The sequence below is a fragment of the Canis lupus genome, chromosome 7 (genome assembly GCF_003254725.2).
Source record: "Canis lupus dingo isolate Sandy chromosome 7, ASM325472v2, whole genome shotgun sequence".
Taxonomy (NCBI): Eukaryota; Metazoa; Chordata; class Mammalia; order Carnivora; family Canidae; genus Canis; species Canis lupus.
Window position 1 is genome coordinate 64,331,523 of NC_064249.1, and position 25,263 is coordinate 64,356,785.

General features: G+C 40.2%; 1 protein-coding gene across 1 annotated transcript in view; it reads right to left on the reverse strand.

Annotated features, from left to right (window-relative positions):
• LAMA3 (laminin subunit alpha 3) overlaps nt 1-25,263 on the reverse strand; it is a 250,272-nt gene that overhangs the window by 177,699 nt on the left and 47,310 nt on the right. Inside the window, exons 3-8 of the mRNA XM_025429300.3 lie at nt 13,455-13,572; nt 12,613-12,731; nt 11,190-11,360; nt 8,569-8,660; nt 4,209-4,324; nt 841-959 (exon numbers count right to left, since the gene is read on the reverse strand). Of these exons, the coding sequence (XP_025285085.3) occupies nt 841-959; nt 4,209-4,324; nt 8,569-8,660; nt 11,190-11,360; nt 12,613-12,731; nt 13,455-13,572 (735 nt within the window). The remainder of the gene's footprint in view (nt 1-840; nt 960-4,208; nt 4,325-8,568; nt 8,661-11,189; nt 11,361-12,612; nt 12,732-13,454; nt 13,573-25,263) is intronic.

Below are 25,263 nucleotides of genomic sequence, written 5' to 3' on the forward strand. Positions count from 1 at the left end.
GGTTTTTTGTTTTTGTATTTTGTCTGTAGTCTATAGTTATTATCTGTGGAAAGTTTGGGTCCTTTTGGACATACTAAGCCATAACAGAGGCAGAACTCTTCTTGCTCATGGATTATGAATATAATATGAAAGTTAATTATGCAGAGATACACTTTAAATGGCTAAACTGGTAGATTTTATATTATGTATATTTCACCACAATAAAAAAATTTAATTATGCTAAGTATCTAACTCAAACAACTCATTTTAGGTTTAAGTTGGAAAAAAAAATGCAATGAACCTAAACAAATCTCAACAATTTCCTATGCAAAAGAAAAACGCTTTCACAGAGCCACTGTTTATTTATTTTTTTGATGGTTTTCTGGAAGAGCAAAGTACAAAACAGAATTTCGCTGAAAGAAGGAAGAGGAGGAATAAGGTATTTTTAAAGACACATTGAAGTGGCTTAATCTTTCATCTGGAGAAAGGACTCCACCTACACAGCCTAGTCCAGTACTTCTTCAAATTTAATGTACCTGTGAATCACCTGAGGGTGTTTCCCCTACTATCTTAGACTCCTTCTACCACAAGATGGATAGCATCCATGGTCACAGCTAGGGATTCTTCCCCCTATTTAGGTAAAGACCTAAATGAAGATAATCAATAAAATTTGGACAAACATGTCTCAGTCCATTTTCTGTACAATCCCTAAATTACATCTAGGTAACAAAGACTTTTGTGTACAAAAGTAGAAAATACTTTCAGTTGCATATCACTTTATTGACATCTTTCTGGGAGCATGGCTTAATGAATGCTCCTTTCAGTGACATATCTACTTTGACCTACTAAACAGTAACTCACCTGACAATTAATGCAGACCCCTCCACCTGCATAGATGCCATGGATATTCAAGCTTGCCTGCTGCCTCTCAACATCTGGATCATAGTAACAGTCAATGGCATGACCATGGCAGTTGCATGCTGAAAAAAGCATTCTAAGTTAATATTTCATTATTACTATGAGACATTTCATAAATTCCTCTAGATAGTATGATCACTCATTGTGCCACAATAAAGTCTATTCTGGAACAGCATATTCTCAATGGAAATTTTTACAGATTTTTACACAAAGACTCATCTACAATAATATGCAATTAACAGCTTCTTTTGTTTAATATTAAATGGCAGAGATTTCTCCTTAAAAATATGTATAATATAAATTTATATAAATAATTTATATAAACATATAAATTATATACAATTTATATAAATACATATATTATTATGTATTATAAAATTATATAAATTTTATATAAATACATAAATAAATATGTATTTATTATATATAACATATTATATGTATATATAATTACAACAAATTAAGATAAACCAAAATGCCAGTTAGGTTTCCTGCACAATGAGAATATTACTTTTATTGCTATTACTACTAATAATAAGAAAAATTGAGCTCTTGGTGCACTGTGAAATGCATGTTTTACATGCATTATCTCATTTAATCTATGCAACAAGTCTCTTAGGTAGGTACTATTATCCCCAGGGCCCAGTTGGAGATGCTGAGGCTTAAATAGGTTAAACCATATCTCCAGCAAGAAAGGTAGAATCCTGACTTGTATTGACTCCAAAACCTATTGTCTCAGCCAATACTCTGAGTTTTTCATCTCAGTACTATTTTTAGTAGCAAAAACTAGAAATAATCTTAATGTGTAATCATAGGGAAATGGTAAGCAAACAACAGTGTCTTTGCTTGACTGTCAGTTCTATGAAGGCAGGGACAACCTGTGTTTTGTTTCCAGTAGAGTCCAGTCCCCAGCATATAATGAATACTCAGCAAACACTTGCTGGATACACTTGAATCTAGAACAACAATACTGTGTGCCATCAAAAAAGATGTTGACAAGTTTTAATAATATGAGAAAATATCTAAACCATCAAGTGAAAAAGAGCAGGATTCAAAAATGTATAAATAATTGTATAAGTAATTATATAAATAATCTAATACATATCAAATAAGAATATTAAAGTATGCATGAAGAAAAGACTAAAATACCTAGCAAAATATTCACAGGGGTTCTTTTTGGGTAGCAAAATTATTGGTGATTCTACTTTTTAAAAACAATATCCAAGTTATCTACAAGTAGAGTATAATACTTCTAAAATTAGAAAATAAAATTTAGAAGCCATTTAGGCTTTTCATCATTGCCAGGATGAAAAAGATCTAACATGAGTAAAATTCTTATTCTCTTTTAGAGAGAATATATATTCATTACATTCCACATAGATCAAATTTTCCAGGTCTTTCTAGTAATTTGTATGTTTTAATCAAGCTCCCAGATAAATCTATTAGGGAAGAAGAGTGACAAGGGGTAGTGGAAAGGGAGGTGGGCGGGGGGGTGGGGTGACTGGGTGATGGGCACTGAGGGGGGCACTTGACGGGATGAGCACTGGGTAATATTCTATATGTTGGCAAATTGAACTCCAACAAAATAAATAAATAAATAAATAAATAAATAAATAAATAAATAAATAAATATTAAAAAGAATTTCAAATTACCCTGTGGGTAACAGGCTGAGCACCTCCTAATTTTCATTTCTTCAGTGGTGCCATGATTTTTTAAAATTCATGGCATTTATATTTGCTACATCAGTTATTTCTCAAGAAATCTGTTCATTCTGAATTACATTAATTCAAATAGAATCTAGAAGGCACCTAACAAATGGATCTTAATAGTTCTGATTTCCATATGTTGGTTTTGGTAACTTGTAACAAAGTTTACAAGCTTTGACAAGTTTACCCTGAGATGCCTGGGTGTCTCAGTGGTTGAGCATCTGCCTTTGGCTCAGGTCGTGATCCCAGAGTCCTAGTATTGAGTCCCTTATCAGACTCCTTGCAGGGAACCTGCTTCTGCCTCTGCCTGTGTCTCTGCCTCTTTCTCCATGTCATGAATAAATAAATAAAATCTTTTTTTAAAATGTTCCTATGTGCTGGAGTTAAGCAAGTCATTCACCGAAAGGTTCCACCAACCTGGAAACCTAATCAAATTGCTAATGTTAGAGTTCATGTGATAAAACTCATTCAATCAAAATATCCTAAACCAGTACTCAGAAACACTAGAAGAAATGATTCCTGATGATTCCTTTTCCCTCTTTCTGGTCCCATTCTCCAGGAGGTCAGGAATGGGGAAGTAGTCACTGGGAAGGCATCTATTAGCCGTTACTATAAAGTAAGAACAACTAACCACATAACACCCCTGTTTCTAGAGATCCCCCTGACCGTTCAGCTTGGGCAGCATCAACACCCTGCAAGTATTAGAATCTCTCAAAGTGCTCTCAGAACTCCTCAATAAAAATCCTTTTGAGTGTTTGCTAGTCAGAGAGATCTTATCTCTTATTAGTTACAAAAACCATTTGGCCAAAAAGTATAAAGTACAGACTCTTTCTTACCCAGTTCAACAAGGCTGAATCCAAATACATTTTCATCTTTTAAAAGAAAAACAAATCTGTCTGCAAATGCTAAAAATATTCAGAAAAAAATAGGTCACAGTTTCCGGAGCCAATAACTAAAACTTAGCGAAAGTGTTTTCAGCAATGGGAATAAATATGTGGCTTCCGAAGAGGATCAGCTTACAAGAGTATATTCAGTTGGATGTCTTAGGGTTTGTTTATTAAAAAATAACGGTTTTCTTACTTTATATTACACCATAATTAAAAGCAGCCTCTCACCTCTTTTCCTTCCTTCGCTGGTCCCCTCCACCTTGTATCTACCCTAATCATACTGCAATATTCCCCTTTTCTAATCAATGCTTCCAACTGTCTGTTTAGACATCAGCCTCAAAACCTCCCCACCTCAGTCCTTGAAAGAGTGAGGATTCCCATCAAGTATCACATCCTAAGAAATGGTAAGGGTTTACAATTTAATAGTGCCTACGTGAGCTTTTCGACTGCTAAAAAGAGAGGCCAGCATTAAGTGAATGCTTAATACATTAGAGATTATTATTGCTGTTATTTTTGTTCTCCTGTTTATATCTGAATTTAGAATGGGGCACTTTTATCTCCAGTCTGTGAGTTTTTCATTACAATAGACAGACCTGAGTCCCTAAGACTGATGCGACCCAACCCTCTCCACAATCACATAGCATCAGTCCTCAGGGAGAAAGGAGGGCAAAGCATGGATGGGGTCTCACTTCCTGGAGCCCCTCTTCCAGCACTCACCTTCACACTCATTGCTCTGCTCCCACGTGGCCGGTTGCCAGCGCCTCTGGTTGTACCCGGCACAACAGCGATCGCACGTCTTCCCACAGGTGTGGTGCTGGCATTCACACTGAAACCTGGTCATGTGGCCAAGCATACCTCAGTTATTCAAAAGTTTTGATTAAGATCATTTGTTCTTGTGTCAAAAACTGACAGCCATGGTGGTTACCCAAGGTACCACTCATGGAGCAATTATGAAAACAAAGCACCTTGCATACATTATTAATTCAAGTCTCCCTCTCATCCTGCTTATTATTTCTATTTTGTAGATAGTGACACTGAGATTCCGAGATACTAAAACAAGTCAAGTGATGGTAAGTGGAGAGCCAGACTTTAAACCTAAGTCTGTCTTAACTCCAAAGTTCTAACTCTTTCTTCCCTGCCACCTTCCATCATAGGAAATGAACACAGGAGCAAGGAGCACTGAGTTTGCTAGGAGGTGTTGAGTCTCACATCTTCACAAAGATCTGGAGCAGTCCCATGAGAAAGGTCTGCTCAGGCCTCTTGCTCTCAGCCTGGAATCATGCACAGAGATTCACCAAACCCAAGAACCAGGTCCTAACAAGATCTCAGAAGACTGAAAAAATTATTTAGGGAGGACTGCTTGAAGAACATAGGGTTCAACTACTCTTTTTTTTTTTTATTAGGCTATTTTATTCAATACTTTAATTCGCCTTAAAATCAACAATGGTACAACAGATTCTTTTTGAGATAATCAGAAGAACAGGGATGCATTTTTTTTTTTTAGCAAAGAAATTTCAAGCACTGAATTTTAAGCCTCTTTTCTATTATTGCAACCACACTTGAAATAGATATCACAAAATTTAAATGATATTCATGTAGATTTTAAATGTAAACAATAAAAATATTTTAATATGCTTGAAAGTGTTTCTTCAAAAGTCAATAGTTACTAAATAAGTACATTATCTTGTTGGCAAAAATATAATATCCAAGTAGTAGGGTTCAACTACTCTTATAGAAAGATTAAAACTGAAAGCAGAAAAAAAAATGGGTCCTAGTCTGAATTGTATTTGTATCACCCACAAATAATTGCTTTTTCTTCTTCTTTCTCAGCCTAGGCTGATGGTCGATAGAGAAAACTCATCCTTGTATCTGCCGTAAGGATGTTATTGAAGATGTTGCTGACTAGAGAATCCTCTTCATGATGATCACCCCACACCACTCCAAGAGAAATTTCTTATCTGGTCCTAGTGTCAGCAGTCATGCTTGTCCTAAACAACTGATCACTTTTTAGATTATGATCATAGTGAAATAAGAAACTAGGCAGGTTTCCCCTTTTGAGTTGACTGCTAGGAAGTTCAGAACTAAATGTTATCCATTCACGTTTCCATGAACCAAGTCATTATGGTAGACATGCTTAATTCAAGCCCTCTTCTGCCTCTTCATGGGTTCTACTTGATTAGCAACTAACTTTTCTATTGTCCAGGTTTTGTTCCCTCTGCTAAGTCACTGCATCTCCTTAAATATAAGATTTTTTCCTTGAGCGTTGGCCACAATGACTTCTTGCTAGACATGTCTCCAAAGGCAAGAAAAACAAAAGCAAAACTGAACTATTAGGACTTCATCAAAATAAAAAGATTTTGCACAGCAAAGGAAACAGTCAACAAAACTAAAAGGCAACCTACAAAATGGGAGAAGATATTTGCAAATACCTTATCAGATAAAGGGCTAGTATTGAGAATATATAAAGAATTTATCAAACTCAACACCCCCCCCCCAAAACAAAACAAAACAAAAAAAAAAACCAGTTAAGAAATGGGCAGAAGAATGAACAGACATTTTTCCAAAGAAGACATACAAATGGCCAACAGCCACATGAAAAAATGCTTAATATCAGGGAAATACAAATCAAAACCACAATGAAATACCACCTCACACCAGTCAGAATGGCTAAAAGCAACAACTCAGGAAACAACAGATGTTGGTGAGGATGCAGAGAAAGGGGAACCCTCTTACACTATTGGTGGGAATGCAAGCTGGTGCAGCCACTCTGGGAAACAGTATGGAGGTTCCTCAAAAAGTTAAAAATATAGCTACCCTATGACCCAGTAATTGCACTACTTGGTATTTATTTAAGGGATAAGAACCTAGTGATTCAAAGGGGCACATGGAGCCCCATGTTTATAGCAGCAATGTCCACAGCAGCCTAAATAGGGAAAAGGCCCAGATGTCCATGGATAGATGAATGTATAAAAAAGACATGATATATACGTATGTGCAATGGAATATTACTCAGCCATAAAAAATGAAACCTTGCTATTTGCAACAAGGTGTATAGATCTACAGAGTATAACGCTAAATGAAATAAGTCGGTCAGAGAAAGGCAAATACCATATGATTTCAATTATACGTGGAATTTTAAAAAAACAGATGAGCATAGGGAAAGGGAAGGAAAAATAAAATAAGATGAAAATTGAAAGAGAGGGAAATTGTAAGAGACGCTGAACAGTGTTGTTGGAGGGGAGGTGCACGGGGGGATGGGCTAGCTGGGTGATGGACATTAAGGAGGGCACTTGATGGGATGAGCACTGGGTGTTATATGCAACTGATGAATCACTGAATTCTACCTCTGAAACTAATTTTTTTAAAAACATTTTAAGATCTTTTTCCTGTTCTTGGATGTGGATTTCCTCGGCATTTGCGTGAATAAGCCTGTTGGGCAGAAGCAAACCAGCAAGGAGTGGGAGGAAAGGCTGTTGTGTTGGTGTATACTGGGGTAAGGGGAAACAATTTCTCTACTCACCTTGATTTCTCAATCTCTACCACACAGTATGGAACCCTTCCAGGTCTGCCAAGGTCAAGGGCTTGGCACCCCTTCCAACCAGGAAGCTCAGACCTTCTCCAATGACTTCAACTCTTCTCCCACGTGGTGCCATTTTGTCTCAGGCTAAGGAACACTAAACCGACCCCTTTTCTCCCCTCTCTCTCCAACTCAGGACTTCTCTGTTCTGATTTCTAATGTCTTAGGGCTCTACCCTCCAGGAGACAATGGATTCATCATTAATAAATACATGCTTGTCAATTAAAGGCTAGTCAGCTGATGGGTTCATGATGCTATCTCAGCACTGTCTGATCCCTGACAATATTAGGGATTGCTGCTGGTTAGGAATAGGGCTCCACACCACATAAGTTGGTAGCTGGCATCTGTGCCTGAACATGAAGGCTAATAAAGAACGAACTTCATCGGACAAAAGTAAAACATCTCTGGCAAATACCACTCATGAGGAATTGCAGACTATAAACAAAACACCGAGAGAAAATGACTACCATCTCTAGCATCCAGTCATTTCCAGTCACAACAGCACATCCCTCTTGTGTTGATAACATGAGTGTACAGTTGAACACTTACTAGTTAATATCCATGCACCTTATTGTATGTATAATAGACCTCAATAAAAAAAAAAATGGGTTCACCCATGTTCATAGCAGCATCCTTCACTATAACCAAAAGGTGGCAGTAAATGTCCATCGACAGATGAATGTATAAGCAAAATATGGTATATACATAATAAAATATTATTCAGCCTTTTAAAAAAAGGAGACTCTGACACATGCTACAGCATAGACGAACCTTGAGAACATTATGTTAAGTGAAAGAAACCAGTTGCAAGAAGACAAATACTGTGTGATTCCACTTACATGAAATACCTAGAGTAGTCAAATCCATAGAGACAGAAAAGAGAATGGTGGTTACCAGGGACTGGGGAAGGGAGGAGTGGGGAGCTGTTGTTTAACAGATATACAGTTTCAATTTTGCAAGATGAAATGATTTCTGGAGATTGTTTGCACAACAATGAGAATGTACTTAACCCTACTGCCACTTAAACCACTGCCACTTAAACATGGTTAAGTTAGTAAACTTTATATCATGGGTATTTTACCATAATGAAAAAAAAAGAAGAAAAATATTTGGAAATGTGTACCCCCTGATCTCGTTAGATCTGGGATGACAAGTTTTTGTTTCTCTTATTAACTCTCATCAATTATTCATGGCTGCCTGGGGGGGCGGGGCCACCGCCTGGGTATGCTGCACCCCCACCAGAGGATTTGGTGGCTGCATCCCAGATCATCCATTGAGGCCTGTGATCGATTAGCCATGTCTGCTAGGGGCTGGTTGAGGCATGTGGAAGCAAGTGCAGGGCCAGAGGAGGGAAGAAATAATACATACCATTTATTTGTTGACAATGAAACATTCCTATTGAGGGCAAGAACTTAGAAGTATTTAATGGGATGCAAACATCTACTGAAGCAATGAGACTTATTCACAGCAAAGCTAAAAAAATGTGTACAATGTACTTACAATTTTTCTGGATTGTTTGCATTGCACTCTTGGGCATGGCCATTGCAAACACACCGCCCACCAATGCTGATATCTTTTATGCTGTAATAATACTATATAACAGAAGACACAAGTGTTAGTGTTACTAAGAGCAACAGCTTTGCTTTACTAATCTGTAACTCACATCTGTATTGACCCTCTTCTCTTTCATCCTGTATTCTTGATGCTATCTTAACACAAAAGGGAGCAGCATTTGGAGGTAACTTCCCTTACAAAATAAATGCATTCTTCAATCAAATGTAATAGCAACCTCCCAAACATGTGCATTTTTAAAAGTCAAATGCTTTAAATGCATGGAAGGAAATCACCTTGGAAAACAAACATGCCAAATAGCCTTTTGTTAAAGGATTAAGTGATTCTCAGATTACTTTTAAGTGAATCTGAGTTTCATAAATCTAGGTTTCATATTTATTTACCAAAAATAAATTTTTATGTCAAATTTTGTAGCTACTACATGCAGGCTCCAGGAAGGGAGAAAATATTTACAGTGACAGAGCAGATGCAGTGCCGTGACTGGCAGGGCCCACCAGCAGTTGTAGAAGCCTTACTTACTTAAGATTAATAAGGCCAAAGGCAGAGTTCAAGCTCCAAAGGGCCAGACAGAGTGAGCTTCAGACTCAGCTGAAGAACAGCCCCTAAACCAGGCCACAGATATGAGAAACCGTGTCATCCACCAGGCACATCTCCAGTATGTTGGAGACCTCCCCACTAGCAACAACAGGTGGCACTGTCCACCAGCTCCCTTACTTCTCAAACTTGGCCACTGTGCCGAACCCAGTGAGAAATTTAGGGGCATGTAGAATAATCTTTCTCATGAGGTCATGCTGCCAATGAGAATACCTGTCAGCAAGGAAGTCTTTGATCTCACAAGGACAAGAAGGTTTTTATATCTTTTTGTCGTTGCTGCTGCAGCCCCCTTAAAGTACTCTATACACTCAATATAAGGGTTCTGTTCTGATTTCCACACTGAAAGCTGTTAAAGAGTCTAAGCATCCTGGCAGTCTTACTTAGTCTGAAGACGTCAGTGACCTCTCTCATTAATATGGATAGATTCAGTACTAGAGGGCTTTCTAAGACAAGTTAACACTAGAAGCTCTCATGGTGATCACCATAGAAGTTTCTCTCTGTGCATGTGTTAAGGGCAACAGCAGCAAGAGAGAGAAGTACTCAATCAGACTTCACCCCAGCCACACACACGAGGGTGTGACAGGACAGCTGGTATGCTGTTCTTTTTCACATAAAGAAGCAACCTAGATTAGGATGAGGGGTGTCCAGATGATACGTGATACAAGATCCATAAAAACGTACTCATAGAGACGACTACATTCACCTAAGTGAAAAATATACATACATGTAATTACAAATCTTGCAAACGGCAACCCCCTCCCCCAGACAATGAAATGAAAAAGAGGTTGTGTGAGGTACATTTGTGGCATGGCTCCAAAATATCCAGAGAATGGAAACCCAGTCTGTCTACAGTTTACCAGAAAGCCCAGCTCTTCTGCGTAAATTTCATCCTGGGATCCAAGGTCCAAGTCCCCACCTACAGCAGCTCAGAGAGAGCTAAGTGGGCAGAAAATGCAGAAGACAAACCACAAATACCAGAAATTGACTGGCCTTTCTGGAAAATGCTTAAAACTGTAGCAAAACCTACTTTTCTCCTTGCCTTCATCTTCCAATTCTCTGATATCACCTACAGAGGAAGCTAAACTCTACTAGGTACACTGGGCATCTTCCATTCACCCTTCCAGGTCCACTCTCTAGGACCACCTTTCTCTTTCTCTTTCTGCCGTTTGCTCAGGGGCTGAACTTTATGGGCTGCAACAAGGATCTCTTGTCCACTGGCTTCCCTTTGGGATTGGCCAATGGGAGGTACCATCAGGAGATCAGTGGGTAGGAGAAGAGTGAGTTCAAGATATTTATTCTGCTGGCTCCCCCCCTGCCTAGGAGACAGGGAAACTGTCCTGACACTGAGAGAGAGAGATGTTCACCCAGTGCAGTAGGCAGCACTAGTGCTCACCAACACCTATGTCTCTTCCACTGTGGCTTCATTACATTACCCAGCCTCCTGCACATAGGTGGGGCTGCACCACCAATTCCTACCAATGGAGGTGACCTGGGTGGTCAAGAGCAGGCAGGTCTGTCTTCTCTATGCACTCACTTTTTCCTCATCTGTAGACCATGTGCAGGGGATCTAGAGGAGGACTCTGAGGTCCTACAGGATGGCTGCAACTCTAGATAGAAAGAGCCTGGTCTCCTGAAAGACTGCATGGAACTGACCCCACCTGCTGACCCACGTTGGACTGTGACATAAGAAATTAACCTTTATTTTGTTAAGCTTCTGAGACTTGGGGATTATTTGCTATAATAGCAGACTAACACATCTTTGCTTTTCATCCTCTTTGAATATAATGATTTTTCTTTAACAACCAAACTTCAAAATTATATCTAGTATTTCACACAAGAACAATTCCTATGCCAACACCATTACTGGCTGCAAAGATTACTTGAAAGGCAATTAATTTGATAAGCAAAAATAGGTAACAAAAACTGCTCTGTAGGCACTTAGAAATGCTACTCACCCGCCGAGTGACGGTTGGATCTCTCTGTGCTTTGGAGATGAGATGTCCAAGAAGGGTATTGGTTCGGAGAAAACACAGGCGGATATTTGTAGCCTTGGTGAACTCCCTCAGGGTGTGAGAGAAAGTAAAATTTTTTGCGCCTGGTCGACCATTTATCAAGGACACCACAACCTAAAATAACCACACAACACACACAGAGGGGGAAAAAGTCCCATCGTGAAAATATTGCCACAAGTAACTAAAAATAACTCACATGCCCCAAAGCACTTGGTTTCTTTGAGCCATTAACATCTTTGTAGGTGGTCGTGGATACTGCTTATGTCCAAATATATCACTGCTAGTTCAGTCTTCCCTTCTCATTCCTAGTTCTAAATTCTGGCAACCTCTCCTTAAGACCTGAGCTCTCAAAACATGTTATTTCATTTCAAACCCTCTGTTCAATCAGTGTAGTTATGGGGTGGTAATACTATGAAATTTTGAAAATATAATATTAAATTCTATAAGTATAAAAAACAACTTTTGGTTGCATCAAAGAAACAAAGCTAAAGTTATCTAAAAACCTAAATGAGGCTGAAGAAAGTCTCTGGATATAGAGTTGATTGTGAAGAGAGGACCCAAAAAAACCCCAGGTTTTGTTTTAAAGCTTTAAGTGATGAAGTCCAAGTGCCAACAATTAGAGATACTCCCCAATCACTGGAAGATACTGGACAGAGCTGCTAGAAAGATCTCTCCACCTAAAACAGGAGACTGACACCCTTCAAGGAGTTCATTTGAAACTCACTTCATGCTCATGATGGCCTCACAACTGCCATGGAATTCTTCTCCAATTTTCCCCATTCTGTTTTCCCATCTCCCGTAACAATAGCCTAGCTATTGGACCAGGACCATATGCAACCCCAAAGGGCAATTCTTTTCTCCCTACAGATGATGCCCACCCTGCCCAGAAAGACTAAGGATCTGTGCTATCACCTACCCTTCATCTCCTCACTCTTATGAGGGATATGTGTTTGTGAAGCAGTGGGAAGGATTTTCATCTCAATCACCAGCAGCCCACTTTCTAAACATTTCACCAGAAAAGACAGTGTAAGACATGTGGCCTTTGAATCCGGAATCCTGACTTCCGGAAGAGAAGGTGAGACTTCAAATAGAATTTTTTATGTCAATTATACCTCGATTTAAAAAATAAAATAAAATTTTAAAAAAATAATTAGTTAATTAATTTAAAATATTTTTATAAAGAATTTCCAACCCAACTCATTCTAGGAGTCCTTGATGGGATTCCTTTAGTAGTTAGTTCCAAGTTCTGGTTTCCATCGTGATCTATTTTAGATCTTGAAAGTACAAGTTTCACAATTACGCAAAATTGCATATCCTCATGTTGCCTTCTGAGTCTCAACTCTCCCATCTCCCCATATCAACTTACCTCACCATTTTCCAAAGGGACAATCCGGGAATATTCAGTAGTACAAAGTACATCGTCATCTTGGGTGATAGCCATATTTGCCTTCTGCCCAAATTGTTCCAAACAATCTACTTTAGAGTCTAGGAAGAAAACATTTTAATACTATAAAACAAAATATTACCATCTTGTCATAAATCTTTTAAGGCACATTATGTTTCCTTAAGAAAATATGTCAGAAGGAAAGAACAGAGAAGCATAGAAGATTTTTTTGACAAAAGCTTACAATGAAGTTTTAACTCATGAAAGAAAATACCAAGCCACTTCTGGCCACTTACTTTCAATAGCAATATTTGGAGATGTGGTTCTCACTCCTCACTCCTGATTAGGCAAGTTTACCCTCTAAGGAGCATTCATGGAAAGCCCAGTGCCTTTGTAAGCAAAACTCCCATTGCCTCAATTCATCAGAGGGTTCAAAGACACTGACATTCTTCGTTAGTTGAAGATGACAGGGTCAAGCTAAATAATGTGAAATGTAGAATCCCTAAAGATAGAACTTAGTCCCTAATTCTACATAAAAGGAAAAGGACTGGAGCTATGGCCTAGTTATGGGTACATTGCTTCTTCCTAAATAGTGGCCAAAACTGTTATCATAAAAGGCATTTCAACTTCAGTTCTACATGTGTATCCTTGGAATTGATGCATACATGCTTGAGAAATAGGGATGTTCTGAGAGTAATCAAGAGAGTTAAAATTGGCCAGTCCTTAATTAGCCAAACTGAGAGACTAATTTTCTAGTTAAATCCCATGTTGATCTGTTGCAAATAATTAAAGCCCTGCATAACATGGTAAGCAGAATTACTTACGAGCAAAATATTGCCAAGGTGAGTAGGTGCTTCCAAAGTCTACAGATCTTTCCAAGACCCAAAGATCAGGGCGAGGAGAATTTGCAAATTTGATTATAAGATAGGCCACATGGAAAAGCTGATAAAGCAAAGGAGATAACAGTTATTAAAGTCACCTCATCTATCTGCAACGTTGACCATCTTTATGTGATGCTGATCCCGAGGCAACACATCTAGCCACCCCTTTCCCAAGATCCAGATTCTATTTCTAATTGCCTATTGGACAACTCTATCTTGGTACACAGACTCTCAAGCTTATCATGTTCAAAACCAAATAATCATTTTTCTTTCTTTTCCAGATCTATTCATTAATCTTTGTCACACCTGAATCATTACACCCTTGATCTTTAACTGAACTATGGAACATCTTAAAGTCTGTACCTTCAAGATATCTGATTTTAAGCAACAACCATCATGTGCTAAGCCTTCCCAGGACCAAGAGCCAAGAGTATACAGACCAGAGTGTCCCCTGGGAGTGTCATGGCCCCTGATTGGTTCCAAGTCTTAGAGAGCTCACAGCTGCAGAACTGAGAACAGAGCAGCTGTTTGGTAGAGTGATAGCACCTCCTTCCCCTGCACTGTCTCCTTTTATCCTCATTGTTCTCCTTCTTTTTCATTTTCTCATTTATCCTTATCACTCTTTTGCCCATGGCCAGGACAGTGCAGAAGTATAGAAGAGCCAAGGGGAGACTTTGGTCCTTTCTTTGCCCAACTACTCATGAATCCCAACATGTCTTCCAAAGTGGACTCCAGGAGTCTTTGCAAATCTACTCCTCCCCCTTCCCCCAAAACTTATCTGCCTTGGATTTTGAACCCTGAGAGTCTATATATTTCTCAAAGATCCTGGTATGACCACAAATATAGGTGTTAAAAGTGTTAACAAGTAAGGATTATCTCTACCTCCTGCTCTCCACCTCCCACATTCCCTGGCCCAAGTAACAGATCCAACAGTGACTTTTAGAAGAGGACTTCTCCACCTTATTAACTAGTCCAGTAGAGCCATTTGGACAACAAGTGCATCTAGTTAGAGGGAGAGGGAATACTTAGACTCTGTGAGATCCTTTCATTTCTTGGGGAAAAAAAATAAGAGAGTTTCCTCTTTATATTTTTTACATACAATAATATGGTAAGAGTCATTGTTTTAAAAAATAAAGTCTCAAAACCAGTAGCAACTTGTAAATGTTCCAAACCTGGTACTAGAAGCCAAAATCTCCAGGACAATGGTTCTCAAATTTTAGTCTCAGGGACCCATCACACTTTTCGGTTATTGAGAACCTCTAAAAGCTTTTGTTTACGTGGGTTATATCTATTCCTATGTACCCATATTAAATATAAAAAGAAAAAGAAAAATTTTTAAAGTATCTTACTAATTCACTTTAGGTAATAAAGTGAATTATTTTATGAAAAATTACTGTATTTTCCAAAACTTAAAAATTGTACAGAGAATGGTGGCTTTACTTGACATTTTTAAAGTTTCTTTAAATGTGTGTATTGACAGAAGATAGCTGGATTCTCCTATCTGCTTCTGCATTCAATTTGTTATGATATGTTGTTTTAGTTGAAGTATTTAAAGAAAATCTGGCTTCACACAGATCTGTTATGGGGAAAAGGAGGATCTCAAAGCTTGCAAACCTCCTGAAAGGTCATGGGGACCTCAGTGGGTTCTCAACCACAATTTGAGAACCAGTGCTCTTGGTTACGGAGGTTACGCTTTGCTCTAAGAAGCCTTATTCTCTGCAGAAAGAGTTGTCAGGACCCCTGGGTGGCTCTGTGGGTTAAACGTCTGCCTTCAGCTGAGGTCATGATCCCAGAGTCCTGGAATCAAAGAAGTCCCAGCATCAAGCCTCACATCAGGCTCCCGCTCAGTGCAGAGCCTGCTTCTCCCTATGCCCCTCACCCCATTCATGCTCTCTCTCTCTCTCTCTCAAATAAAGAAATGAAATCAGAAAGAAGGAAGGAAGGAAAGAAAGAAAAAAGAAAGAAAGAAAGAAAGAAAGAAAGAAAGAAAGAAAGAAAGAATTATCACACCAATTACTGAAAACCCTAAGTTCAGTCAGTTCTATCCCAAACACTTGCTCTTTGATCTGAATAAACTGCCTCCCTGGGCTCAGACTGTTTACCAATCCTCAGAAAAAATGACCCCAACCTCATGGAGAAAAAATAATTAGAAATTGTAAGGTATTCTGGAAACCTAGGAGAAATAATTTCCAAAAGATGCATACCATTATCACATAGTAGGAATTCATAGGAAATCCCAGAACTCCAAATTTGGAAAATCAGAACAAATATATTTCCCTGAAAAATGTTTGCGCATCTCTCTTAGACCACATCAAAGTAAGATAGCCTTTAGATATGCGTAAGGTAATATAAAGGAACATTTTTGGATAGAGGAATCATTCTAAGCATTCTTAACCTCCTCCATCAAAATTCCACAATCATAGCACACACATATCCTCAAAACCTACTCACTTAATAGTTTATGATCTAATGGTTACTGTGTTCTATGCACTATGTTATGCACCATCGTCTCTCAAGAGGCTAAGTAACATGTCCAAGTATCCTAGGCATAAAAATCCTGAGCCTATGCGTAGTCTACTCACTGATCATTAGCTCAGCCACAGAACCGAAGAGATACTTAATATTTGACCTGTTTTATCCTAGAGGAAATAAATTGTCAGAAAACTTCCAAACCCCATTATTTCTAAATATGCTAAGATTCCATTACAGGGACCTGGAGATGGAGAGCTATGCTATAGTACATCTCAAGAATTATGAGTACATTTTTTCCAAAGCTACACTTTCTGCTACTGAAAAATCCAAATAAATGAAATAGCCTTGGTGGTTCATAAGGGATGCTCTTTTTGTTTCAATCCATCCTGTTCCAAAGTAATGTGTGATTCCTTTGAGGCAGGCACAGTTAAAAGAAATCCAAATCTAGAAGCAGGTGCAGACATGCCTCAGTGTGGCCCCTCCCCCCACTTATGTGACCCCGCCATCCGCTCTAATTTAATAAACCTACTTATTCCACCAACTCATCTTCTGGTGTCTATGGGATGGGACATTCCACCTCAAACTGCTTCCTTCCTATTTCATCATGGGAATTTGTTTCTGACGTTCTTGCCCTGACTATTGCCAAGGTGCACTTCCTTTTTTTCCTGACTCCAGATGCTATGGTTTCTCTATTACCACCACTGCTATGTAACTTGTAGCTGATTTTTGCCAAGCACCCCAGCTGAGCCCTGCAGATCCAAAATGTTGCTGCAAGGCAGAGTGAGTGGTCCCCAAGGTGGATTTGCAGCTCGGCTCATATAAGTCAAACCAACAGGTACAAATGTATTCTGTTCTAGTTGATCATTTAAAATTATGTGCCTTTGAAATGGCTCCTCTGTTAAACTCCCATTATCAGTTATTTATGTTTGCTCTTTGATTACTCAAAATTCTTCAAAGCACTCATGAATGATGCATCAAATTCACCCTTCTCATTGAGGTACCCCCCATGAGGTTAGAAAGCACAAATTTGAATATAGACAGTGTGTTAGGTAAGATTTTTGTACAAATTATATCATTTCTTAGGCATCAAAATGTTGAGTTTATGTAGAAAAGCCCATGTTCTTGGGATATACTTGCTGAAATATCTAGATTTGAAGCATAATGATGTCTGAAACTTACTTTCAAAAATTCAAAAAGTGTGTGTGTGCAGAGAGAACATGCATGAGAGAGTGCACAAATGTGGCAAAATGTTAACGTTTGGTGAATCAAATTAAAAGTGTATTGACATTCATTGTACTGTTCTTTGAGTTCTCCTGTAGGTTTGAAAATTATGTAAAATAAAACATCAGGAGAAGTAAATTAGAAAATGCCACTTTGTGGAACCATATGTTCATCAAATTATAAAACTATTACAGCAGACCAATTTCACATGATAAACTTAAGACTTTTTTGGTGGAGCATACGTTACTTAGTTGAATGAGGAGCTAATCTGGATGTGACTTTAAACATATTTGCATAACATTTTGCAGTTTCACCTGTCCCATTTATTTTCTAAATTTTTTTAAATTACCTGTCCCAGTTATTCATTTCATTTCAATTTTTAAAAAATTTTTTTTCATTTCATTTCAATTTAACAACATTTATTAAGCACTACTCTGAGGACACAGGGGTGATTAAGATACAAATGTGGGAGCAGCAGATGTAAACAAATATATGCCCACAGAGCATGATGGGTGCTCTTCAAGATGGAAAAATATGAACTTTGTATGACGTGGATGTTATTGCTCCTTATTTACTTAACGAGTATTTTTTAATATTCATCCAGCCTTCCCAGATGGCATAGTACGTGGATGGATGGACAGATGGAGGGATGGATGGATGGATAGATGAATACTAAAGTTGTGTAATTGCCTCCAAGTTCAAGAGGCAGAGGTGAATCCCCAAGTGGTCCTGTCTACTGCCCAGGCCTGGTGAGCTGACTTCTAAGGCTGGAGGAGAACCAATCCCCCATTGTGAATCCTTGCCTTGCCACTCACAGGGCATGTGACTCTGAGCATCTCACTGAAGCACTCTGAGATTATTTCCTTGCCCACGAACGTAAAATGATTATAAAAAATATTTGGGGGCAGCCCGGGTGGCTCAGCGGTTTAGCGCTGCCCTCAGCCCAGGGTGCGATCCTGGAGACCCGGTTTTAAGTCCCACATCGGGCTCCCTCCATGGAGCCTGCTTCTCCCTCTTCCTATGTCTCTGCCCACCCCACCCCACCCCCTCTCTATCTCTCTGTGTCTCTCATGAATAAATAAATAAAATCTACAAAAAAAAATATTTGGAGGCATTTCTTCCTCCTTATCTTTGACTCTCAAATATCCTTGATCCTCCTAATAACACCCGTTGGGTTCCAATCCAGTATTACATGCAGCATTTACTTGTCGAATCTTTTGTCTCCTATAACTTAGAGCTGCTCCCCACGCCATGGTTTTTGTCTTTCCTGACACTGACATTTAGAAAAGCCCAGGACCTTTCTATCACAGAATGTTCCACAATCTGAATTTGACTGGTTATTTTCTCATGATCTGATTCAGAATAAGCATTTTGGCAAGATTACTTTCTAGGGGACCCATTCTTCTCATGGCATCATGCTGGGGGCAAGAGATGGCAGGTGGTCCTATTATCAGTGATGCTATGTTTGATCCTATGCCTAAAAAGTTGTCCACCAGATTTCCCCATTATTAAGTTACCTTTTTACCTCTGTCATTAATCAGTCACCTGTGGAGAGCCATTTTGAAACATTTATTTTTATTAACTAAATTATAAACATTCTCACTATCCATGTAAAAATCCAAATACAAGTCATGAAAAGTAAGTCCCTAAATACAGAACCAAACAAACTTCTTCTGTGCCTGGTGCCCATTTGAAAAACGTATCTAAAGGAGCTAATTTTATAGCCAGAATTTTAACTGAAAAGGAAAAATGCAGATCGAGTGAAATTAAACTCTATTTTAGTAACCTTGTTTGAAAACTCTACAAAATGAAATACAATCCTCATAAAACAATCAGGTGCAGTGATGAAAATATAACACAGCTGGCCTGAAAAAGGATCCTTCTAATCCTGGTCCAAAGAGCACATCTGCCAATGCCATAGAAAAGGCACTTCTTTTTTGTAGGTTTATCATCACCCTGGACTGAAAAACCATAAAAAAGACTGTGCTCAGGAGGCAAATCAGTTTGTCCTTCAGTGTTTCTTAATGTCTCCCAGAAGCATCTGCTCACGTGTGAGAAGGGAAGGTGGATCATTCCAGAAACTTACAGGAAGGAACTCAAGAAGTCCCTAGGTCAACCTCTCACTCAGGTTAAGAACCTTCACCAAAAATCTCTTTTTGAGAGGAAACCCATTACATTGCTGACAAGTTCTGGCCATTATGTTACCTTCGTGTTTTGTCAAAAACTTTTTCTCTTAAGTCAACCTCCCCTGCCTTGGAGTAGCACAGATTTCTACCCTTTATTCCACATGACAGCCTGCCCAGGATTTAAATACCAACACTACATCTCCCTAGGTTCTTTTAAGGAATTTATTCGAGTCAGCAGGAGGTGAAGATTAGGGTAAAAACTGGAAAGGAGAGATTTAGAGTCTCTTGCTTCCTCATTAAAAATAACTACAGTTGCCTGAGAAATAAAAACCTTAAAGCAAAAATGAGTCTAAAGATTTGGATCACTCCAATAACTTGGAAAATGACAAGCCCACTATTTTTTTTAACGGAAGATTTCAAGGAAAAAAAATGGAAAGACAGAGTAAAAGTGAAACACTTGCATCTATATTTTATTATCGATGAATTTTTAACTCTGGAGGAAAAAATGATTAATGACATGGAGTGTGATTTGCAGTCCCCGTGGACTTGAATCATTATTCCCTAAGTAGACTCAAAGTGCAGAATTTAAGACAAACATATGTTACTAAAGAGCATTTTATCTACAATTAAAAATTTACGAATAGATTTGGTAGTGGTTTTGAAATAAGCTGAAGCCCACTGGAATCCAAGAACTCTGAGTCTAATTTCCTAACAAAGTCTTATATCTTATCCTACTCTGTGTGGTTACTCTTACTGTCGAGAATTTTTTTTTTTTTTTTGGTCTAGTCCCTGATTCTCTCTGTAAAACTCACTTTTTCTCATTCATACTTTTTCTGCTAATTTGTAAGAAAATTGCCTATGACATTTGGTTCACTCACTGAACTGAAAAGTAGCCTAAGAATCTGTCTGACAAACTGTACAGAACAAGGGAAATTATACAGTCATGTTCTTTCGAGGCAGTGGCCTCACTCAACTTTAAGAACCAGCAACTAAGTTATCTAAATCCTCCTTGAATCTATTTAAAATCTTTTAGATTCAGTGATTCCTAAAAATAGATAGATTTCTATAAATGGCTTATACCAGGCTTCAACAAAATATTTCTCAGTGTTGGTGATTTGTCTTAAATCAGATTCCAAATGATGTGACTGTCATTTCTCATTAATAAGACACACTCTCCATAATGTTCCAGACTCCTCCTCTTAACCAATGTCTTTCTACCCAAACACACATTTCTGGCCTGCACTCATAAGAGTCCTTTCCTACTTTTAATTGGCATATCTATTTTCCTTTTTCTTCTGTTTCTTCTTTCCTAAATTCACCAACCATGGCTAAATCAGAGTTTTACCTAAGGCTAAAATTATCCTTTTGGCTATGCATCCCATGCCTTACTAATGATAGGGCACTTCGGAGACCTTTTCAACAACAGCTGTACATGTCTCTAGGACATAATTATGGTTATTTAAATGTTATTAGTCAGCCTTTTTTTTTTTTTTTTTTGATGACCTTTAAGCTGATGTGTCATTTCAGATCAGCTGGGCTACATATTAAGTACTCTTAGAATTTATCCTTTGGCTAAAAATGGTCTTTCGAACTCCTGGACATTAAACTGCTAGTGTGGTCCTCCAAGAGGATGGTCCCATCAGCTGGGGTTTTGGGAAAATTTGAAGAGACATTTAATTGGTTGTCACAATAACACACCCAAATAAGGAAAGAGAACATGCATCTGCAACAGCATCATTGCATCTCCACCCTGAGAAAGATCACAGCCAGCTCCAGGTGAGGAGCTGTTCTACGGTGTTTGTATCTATCATCCAGAGTATGATCGGACAGGGGGCCATGTTGGAGGTGTTTGTCTTTTGTTTATTGGACTTTCAAGCACCTGAATGCCCTTCCCACCTCATGAATCTTTCTGGGAAGAGAGTGCACCTTTCAACTTTTGAAGCTGAAAATACCCGCTTCCTGGCTCCCGTGGCAGGTAAGGCAACATTAGTACATGATCTGGGCTCAGCAAATCAGATGTCTCCTTCCAAGATTTTGCTTCTAGAGCCAGTGATACAAAAAGGTAGCAACACAGACACTGAAGGATTCTTTCCAGAAGCAACAAAGATGGTGGCAGCATCTGGCTTCTAAGGATACTCACTGACCCCAGCAGGGGTGTACTGAGTCCAGAGTCCAGGCTCAGGGCTGACTGTGTCGTCAGTTCCTGCTGCAGCAAGGTGTGTTCAGCCGCAGCTGTGGCCTTGTGGACCAGCCTATGGTTCAGACCGTGCACAATCTTTGCTTCTGCCCATCTTCTGAGCCTGATTCTCCATGCCCCTCAAACCCCCTCCCACGACCCCAGCTCTGCTCCTTCTACCCTCAGAAGTGACTTTCTCTCTTTCATGGGGAGAATCACAACTACCAGAAATTATTTCCCTTAGCAAATCTATGAGCCATATGCAACTACACATCCTCTCCTTCTTCCCCTTGGACCGATGGAGTGAGGAGCCTCTTCTTGTCAAAAGCCAGTCCCTCCCTTGGCACTCTGGGTGCCCCTCCTGCCTTCTATTGGATCTTCCCATCAGCTTTCAAAGTCTCTTCCACTCTGAAGACAAGAAGAGCCTCTCTGTCCATCCAAACCCCCACCTCCCCTCACAGATGCACTTCTTCCTAGAGTATGCGCTGGCTCGACCCTCCTCTTGCCTTTCCCTCACTTCCGGGTTCACCCAGGCTTCTGTTCTCAGCCTTTCCTGACCTCATGCCACACTCTCCCCACCTTACACCATGACTCCCGATTTACCTCTCACACCCAGATGTCCACAGAAGCTTCAGACCCACATGACAGCTCTCTGCTTAATCTCTACCTGAATTACCTCCCATCCTCCTCAGCCGACCAGGCCTGTGAAGCCTCATCCCAGTCCCCAGAGCCTGCTAACTTCTGTTTAATCCTTAGGGCTCAGCGAGGCCTTCTCTCAGGTTAGTCCTCTGTATCTTGTTTTCTGAAGCATCATACTTTTCCTTTAAACACTCCTCATAGGATAATTATATAAATATTCATCACCAGAGTGCTCATGGCCTAGTGGACATAAGATGGTTGCCTGATTATCCTGCCCACTCAGCAGGAATCTTCTGGCTACATGTAGCCGTGGGCCAGGGCAGAGCCTGCATTTTGCCTGGATGAGGGTGAAGCTGGGATTTGGCCAAAACCCTCAGGATTACACTTACTTGGCATGAAATGGGACGGCTCAAAGTCACTTTCACTGAAATGAAAAGGTCCCTCTTGGCTGAGCACCCAGATCTAGACAAGAGATGGCCTCCAGTGTCCAAATACTCCCTCTTAAATGCCCTGGCTCTTGTGGACCCCAACAGGCCCCTTCATAGCCAGACAAATGTATGGAAAATAGTGAAGCCACAGGGTAGGTGGAGGCCTGAGTCTGAAGGGTCAGAGTGGAATGGTGTGAAGGGAGGGGGTGGGCAGCAGATGGAGTGTGCACGGGCTCCACACCTGATGGATAGCAGGAAAAGTGGGTTCTGTGCCCATCTCAGCATCTGCCAGAGTCAGGTGACCTGAGGCCAGTTTCCTGAAATTCAGCCCCAGGCAGGACACCATCAGGAATTACAGCAAGGATTCAAGCCTGCCCCAGATAGGACATGGAGTGGAACCTGAGGGGAACATGCAAGGTGACCAGACACACCCACTACGGCAGATGGGGGTTAAGCTGAGAAACGAGGCAGTGGCCCCATGCTAACAGGCTGCAGGGGGATGTGGGAGCAGCAGCAGTCCCCAATGTGGGCTGGCAGGAGGAGACTGGGGCGGGGGTGGGGCAACACCTTCCATGCCCACAGGGACCATGCCACTAAACACCATCCACCACTTTGTGAGAATGAGGTCTGGATCTGAAGATGGTAGATGAGACGAGTAGCTAAACACTCTAGAAAGGTGGGTCTGGGGTTGGAGGGTGGGGGGGGAGCTCCAAATTCCATCATCCAACCTCTACACCATGACCCGCCCCCTCCCTCACTTCCCTTGGACTCATCTCTACCCTCCTCCTTTCCCTTACTTTCTGATCTTCTTTCCCAAAGCCTCTACCCAATCTAGGTCAGCTTCTGTCCTCAAACCCCAAAAGCTACACAGAAAGAGAGCATATACCATAATGTTAATGCCATCCTTAACACAGCTACAAAAGGTACGAAAATTGTTGTTAAGAGATAGCTTAGAAAGTCCTTTCTAGGGGATCCCTGGGTGGCTCAGCAGTTTGGCACCTGCCTTTGGCCCAGGGCACGATCCTGGAGTCCTGAGATCGAGTCCCACGTCGGGCTCCCGGCATGGAGCCTGCTTCTCCCTCCTCCTGTGTCTCTGCCTCTCTCTCTCTCTCTCTCTCTCTCTCTCTATGTCTATCATAAGTAAATCTTAAAAAGAAAAGAAAAAGAATGTCCTTTCTATAAGATTTTTCCAGGGAAAAATGCAATATTAGTTCTAAATATCTGATGTAACTCTTGGCACATAACCCATTTATACCTATATATGACTTCTCCTGAGGCAATATTTCATTAAATAAACCAATGTGAAGGATCATCTCAGTAACAGCTATACAAATACCAACCCCATAGTGGTCAGAAGCAAGGAAATGGACACACATACTATATCAATGAACTTTCATAACATGAAGTATATGAATATGGAACACATTAAACCAGATGTTACAGCACATTTATACAAAGTATACGTACATAATATTGTACACCCAATCATACTCATTAGAATGGAGTCTGTGTCTTATTATGAAAGGCTGGCTGCACTGCAGTTAACAATCAACACAAAATCTCAGGGATTAGATCTGTTTGTATCTCGTTCACGCTAGACATCTATTGACAGTGGGCTCTGCTCTGCATCCTCCTAATACAGAGACACACACCAATGGAACACCTGCTCTCTGGAAACATCACCAAGGCAGGAAGGGAATGAGGTGCATCATACACCAAATCGGGCCCCAGGACCAGGCTTTCCTTCAAAGACATGACCAAGTGCATCTCTACTTTGAGCCTGGAAAGCGAGGAACTAGGAATCCTGGTGAGCTAGAAATGCAGAGGTGCTGATGCTGAGAGGACCTCATTCACCCCAGCTTCACCTCTGTCCTCTGCTAAGTTGGAAATCAGTGTTAGAAGTTGAAACTGCAAGGCAGCCCGGGTGGCTCAGCGGTTTAGCACTGCCTTCAGCCCAGGGCTTGATCCTGGAGACCTGGGATCTAGTCCCTTGTTGGGCTCCTTGCATGGAGCCTGCTTCTCCCTCTGCCTGTGTCTCTGCCTCTCTCTCTCTCTCTGTCTCTCATGAATAAATAAATAAAAATCTTTAAGGAAAAAAAAAAAGTTGAAACTACAGAAGAGTTGGCTTCCCTTTTTTCACCCACATGACCCACAATGGGCACAGAAGCAGAAGACAAGCGAAGCAGAGAGAGAAGATACATTTAACTCTGGACACCCAGCCAAGCTGGGGGATAGAATGACTGCAGCATTCTGAAATGTAGGCATGCACTGGAAGCAGCTGGGGAGCATGCTGAACGCAGATTCCCAGGCTACAAGTCTAGAAATTCTAATTCAATCCTGAGGCCCAGAATATCCACACAGAAATGTATTTGGTACCTGGATTTGGGATGAGTGAGAGCCTCATTCTTGTCAAGCGGCTCATGGCTCCACTACCTTGAGACAAGGATGGCACTGCCAGGCCCCTCCTTGGCATGATGTGCATGCAGCCAAACTTCCATTCACCTGCTCCCAGACCCCAGCCGCAGAAAAAGGACAGCAGTGTGGAGACAGGGAGAAAGAGGAGGCATTGAGGCACCAGGGTTTAGGGGAGTAGATGGCCAAGAACCTGTCCATGGAGGAGGATGACACGAGCCAGCATATGCTCCATTGTCCTACTGGATTTCGATTACAAAACACAAACTCAAACATGA